This window comes from Plasmodium gallinaceum (assembly GCF_900005855.1).
Source record: "Plasmodium gallinaceum strain 8A genome assembly, contig: PGAL8A_v1_72, whole genome shotgun sequence".
NCBI lineage: Eukaryota > Apicomplexa > Aconoidasida > Haemosporida > Plasmodiidae > Plasmodium > Plasmodium gallinaceum.
This window is the reverse complement of record NW_021628233.1, coordinates 73,128-78,724: the sequence shown is the minus strand read 5'-3', so window position 1 is coordinate 78,724 and position 5,597 is coordinate 73,128. Positions and strand designations below refer to the sequence as shown.

At 16.5% G+C, this 5,597-nt stretch overlaps 1 protein-coding gene across 1 annotated transcript, besides 1 other annotated feature; it reads right to left on the bottom strand.

Moving 5' to 3' along the window:
- Positions 1 to 457: 457 nt before the first annotated feature.
- PGAL8A_00190300 (fam-g protein) lies at positions 458 to 1,006 on the bottom strand (the record flags this gene model as incomplete). Its single annotated transcript, XM_028670585.1, has 2 exons — positions 458 to 802; positions 932 to 1,006. 2 exons carry the CDS (start codon positions 1,004 to 1,006, stop codon positions 458 to 460), a joined length of 420 nt encoding a protein of 139 aa, XP_028527323.1.
- A 3,890-nt stretch (positions 1,007 to 4,896) lies between these two features.
- Positions 4,897 to 5,301: a repeat region.
- Between the last annotated feature and the right edge of the window lie 296 nt (positions 5,302 to 5,597).

The following is a 5,597-nucleotide window of genomic DNA, read 5'->3' as shown; positions in this document are numbered from 1 at the left end:
CTTTTTAAAAGAGAAAAAAAAAAAATTTAAATTATATTAATATTACTAACAGTGAAAGCTTTACTATAAAAAATATAAAATTTTCTAATGAAAATTTTTCTTTCTAAAAATTTTTTTTCTCTTATCATTTTATTTTATTTTTTTAAAGAAAATAAAATATATATTCATAAAAAATATGTAAAGCAAAATATACATTTTTTTTTTTTTTTTTTTTTTTTTGGCTAGCGCCCGTGCATGGTTAATTGTGTATTACATTTTCAACTATTCATTTTTATTCTCATAAAGGTTAACAAAGTTTACTGTTAACCAGTTATATAGTTTTTTATCTTTCTATCTCCTTTTTTTATTTAATTTTTTTCCCTTTCTTTATATTGACATAAAAATTTGTCATAATATAGATGAAAATTTTCCAAAATTCTATCAATTAATTTTATTCTTTTTCACTTGTAATACCATATTAATGAGTCATTGATAGTTGTGGGCACAAAAACAATGAAGTATTTTTCCTAAGAGCATCCACTTCCTTAACTTGACATTTTTTAATCATTTCATCATTTTTTTTAGAAAGCAGTTCACATATTGATAGAATGATGGCATTATACCATATATTATATATGTTCTTGAAATAAACCAACACATCATATTTATTATTCTTTTCACTAGATGGATAATGTTCTAAACGTTCCTTAATACAAGTTTGTTTTTTTTTCAATATGCCACTCTCTGCTAACATTCTTTCATCTTTTAACCTATTTTTTATTTGTAGCGTATCTTTATAATTCAAAGACCTATTGAAATCATACTATGGGATAAAATAAAAATTATTTAAAATTTTTTTTCTATTGTTAGAGTAATAAATTAAATAAAATTTTAAAAATGGTTAGAAAAAAAATATATTCATATGTATTTTTTTATATGAAAATTATCTTACATTGTAAAAACAATGGAATATCCAAATTAAAAGAAGAAATATAAAAATCTTTAAACATAAAGTAAAGGTTTTCATTCTATTACTTTTATTGTATAACATTTAAGTTAGAGTTATTAAGCTAGATACAAAACTATTTTTATCTTCAGTATTGCTAAGTTAAAAATTTGTAATATTGCTTTAGTTAATATTATGATCTTTGTAAATTAAGTTTTTAAGGTAATAAATTATATGTTTATATGAAATATAATTCCTAATTTTTCAGAATTACACATAATATTACACTTGATTTATTTATGATCAATATTGTTAATTTTTCAAAAAAAAAAAATAAAATAAATAAGCATGTATGTTTGTGAGTTAAAAAAAACGTTAAAATATGTAAAGTTATTTTAAAAATGTTTCATTAAAATTATACTCATCCTTAAAGTAGTTAAAAAAAATTATATATTGTTAATTTAAAACAAATAAAAATTGTAAGTGTTATATTTTTAATATAAACCAACTTTTTTTATATTTTTTTTCTCTTAATCACCTTAAACTTTAAATTATCTTGTATATAGTATTTATGATTTATAGATATAAATTTATACGTATTAGAGATATTATATCTGCATCAAAAAAATAAAAAACGTTTAATTAAAAATTGTTCTATGCATGTGTTTTTCACGCAATATACTATATTTGTGGTCATTTTTATTTTAATATGAAACTAACTTTTTATTGTTTATATTTTTGTTTTAAACGTAACTATTTTGGTTTTTCTATTATACATTTTTTACTTTAATGTTTTTTTTTATTTTCGTAATTAATAAATGTTTATACAATATATATATGTATTTGTATTTATTTTTTGTTATTATAATTATTTCTTAAAAAAATTTTCTTTTTTATATATTTCATGCATAACAAAATAAAACAAAATCGTGAAATGCACAAATTCAAAAAAAAAACTGAAAACATACCTATTTTAAAGAAATTATAATAATATATCATATAAAAAGCGCTTTAAATGAATTAATTACACTTTAAAAAAAAAAAACTATTTTTTTAATTATATATATATATATAGGAAAAAGCACGTTTCAAAAAATGATTGTTTATTTTTTTGAAAATTTACTTTTTTATTTAATCTAAAAACTACGAAGAATATTCTTTTTTATATGAAACATATTGAAAAAATATATTTTTATGAATTTTTTTTTTTTTTTTAACTAATAATAATAAATATAAATTTTAAATTTAATAATACTGTTATTTATTATATTAACTATAAAAATATAATTTTACTTAAATATAATGAATTATTTCCTAAAAAAATACAAGTATATACCTTATTATTGGGATATAAAATGTATCAATTAATAAATATAACACAGAATTATAACGTAACCTTTTGCATGTACATTATCATAATCTCCTAACTAAATAAGAAAAAAAAAATTTTATCTTCTTTTTTAGATTTTATATGCTTAATTTATAACTTTTTATTATCATGATAATGCATATATTTTATTTTTTGTTTTATTTTATTTTATTTTATTTTAGTTTTATTTATTTATATTGTAACTTTTTTGCATTTCCTTATATTGTTTATAAAATTTAGCTAACTCAATTATTGAGTTATAAATAGTATTATCTACTTATTTTAAGTAAGGTTTAAATAAATAAAATGAAAAATAAACTTTTTTAATCTTTTTTATTAAAATTCAGGGAAATGTGAGCACATAAACACTTAAAGTACGTATACTAAAAAAATATATTTTCACTAAAAGTAAATTTATTTTAAAAAAAAGTAGCTGCACTAAAAGTAATTACATTTAAAAAAAATACTTGCTCTAAAAGTATATACACTAAGAAAAAAATATTCATATGTTGTTTTATTTTTTTATTAAAAAAAAAAGTATGATATTTTAAAAAAAAAATTTTTTTTTTGAAAAATTAAGAGTGTAATATAAGATGTGATATACATGAGATATAGTTTAAAATAACAATAATAGTTATTAATTTATACATTTAATATTTGATATAATTAATATAAATGAATAATATGAAGAAAATAAAATGAATAGAGTTTTTTCTACGTGCTTTATATTAATTTGTTTGTTTGATACTAGCAAGGTCATTGAACGAGTAATTAATAAATCACTTATATAAAAACAAAGAGCTCAACAATTGTCCCTCTTAAATATTAAGTTTTCCTTAAATATTTAAGTTATATAAAATATCTTTGTAAACATTAATGAAGGATTTTATTAAGAATTTTTATGTTTTTAATTTAATTTGTAATCATCTTTGATATACCATAAATAAAAAAGTATATTCATAAATACTATCTTTTTATTATTTTAACGCTCATTTTTCTTTAGAAAATATTCTTAAGTTTAATAGAAGTGTGTTTTTATGATTTACGTATTTTTAATATAATATATAAATGCAGTTTTTGTAACTAAAATTGTGTAAAATATAAAAGTATCTTACATTTATATATACTGCTTCATTGTATTAAAATCTTTTAAATAATATATGTATTGAATATTTAAAAATTAAAATTATCCAAATAATAATCCACTAAATGTAAAAATTATTGCAATTATTATAAGTAAGGTAATGTTCATAAGGAAAAAAAAATTATTTATAACTCTTACTTGGTAATTGTAATATTAATATATAAATAAATAAGATAGTCAATGATATAACTATTAACAAAAGATAAATCATACATAAATAATCATTTATATATACGTATTCTCATAGTTATTTTTATAAAAATAAATAATATATATTTCATTCTTATAATAATGCATATGAAATAATCATAGTAGTGTAAAAATAACATCTATAGCAATAGATAATGTATATATTGTTAGTAAAAGGTTTTACTAACTTTTTTTTATAATGAAAAAATTTCTATATGGAAAATATATAGTTGTCTATACGCAAAAGCTAATTAAAAAAAATAAATAAAAAATAAAAAATAGTTAATGTTTTTTTATATATTTTTCTTAACATAAATTACTGATTATTTTTTTAATTTTGGAAGATATGCATTTTATTCAAAAAAATCTTAAAATTTTTTTTTAATATTTTAATCAAAGAAAATTTTCTATTTTTGAGAATTAAATTTTCGTTGTTTTTTTTTTTTTTTTTTTTTTTTTTTATTTTTGCATTAATCTAAGTAAATCTATAAGTTTGTATATCTTCTTTAAATAACATTCACAAATAATAAATGATGAATTTAAATTTTTAAAAATTTAGAAGACTTTAAGTGCAACACTTAAGAAAGAAAACATAGAAATAATTTACATACAATTATAAATTTTTTTTACATAGAAATTTAAAATCATTTTATAATTTTCATATATATATATATATATATATATAAATATATATATATATATATTTATTTATCTAATATTAAATAGGNGTTTTACTAACTTTTTTTTATAATGAAAAAATTTCTATATGGAAAATATATAGTTGTCTATACGCAAAAGCTAATTAAAAAAAATAAATAAAAAATAAAAAATAGTTAATGTTTTTTTATATATTTTTCTTAACATAAATTACTGATTATTTTTTTAATTTTGGAAGATATGCATTTTATTCAAAAAAATCTTAAAATTTTTTTTTAATATTTTAATCAAAGAAAATTTTCTATTTTTGAGAATTAAATTTTCGTTGTTTCCAGCAAATAATATAAGTATGTGTTTTTATTATTTTAAAGAACTGACTTGAGTTTTTAAACACTAATCGTTATAAATAGTAATTATATGTTTTGTACTTAAAAACTAATAATCAATGAGGATTTATGCTTTCTATAAAAATATAGTGATTTTTACTAAAGTAAATAAATAATCAATGATATAAATTGCATAAATACAGTTTCTGATTTATAGCATTGATGTGTTACTTAAATCAATGAAACTCGTAATAGTGACTCTACATTCTTTTTGTTAACTTGCTGGTTGATTTATTAAATGTCTATTCAATAACTTTTTTGTAATATTGAACAAACAGATTAATAAAAAGTATGTAGAGTTTTCTATATTTATTTAAAGAATTTATATTTAGTTTTAATTCTAAAAACCAGTAAACTGTGTTTATATATTATAAATCTATTATTATTCCTAAGAGGCATTTATTTACTTTGGTAAAAATACTTATTTTTATTAAAAATTTATATCCTTGTTCATTATTAATTTTTAATTAATTTAATTTTACTTATAATGTTATGAATATTGTTTGGCAATTCAAGTCCATTGATTTTAACAAATATAATTAAATAATGAAATATCAATTAAATTATATAAATATTAAAAAATATGAAAATTTTATTATTATTAATATAAAATTTTCTTATATAAATTTAAACAAAATATACTACAAGAAAATTTTTTATACAACCTTTCATTTTAATTTTTCGACAAAAAAAAATCATTTCAAAAAAATAAATGTATATATGTCTTTTAAATTTACAAAAATGAAGCAAAAAAAAATTAATTTTTTTTTTTTCTTTTATCTTGTTCTTGAACGGCTGACTATTTATTTTCTATACAACTATAACTTTTTATTTTCAAAAAGTTTAATGGTTTCTTTTCTTAAATACTAGATAAAAAAAAAAATTTGGTTAATTTTTTTTGTTTTTTTTCTTTAATTTAAATATATA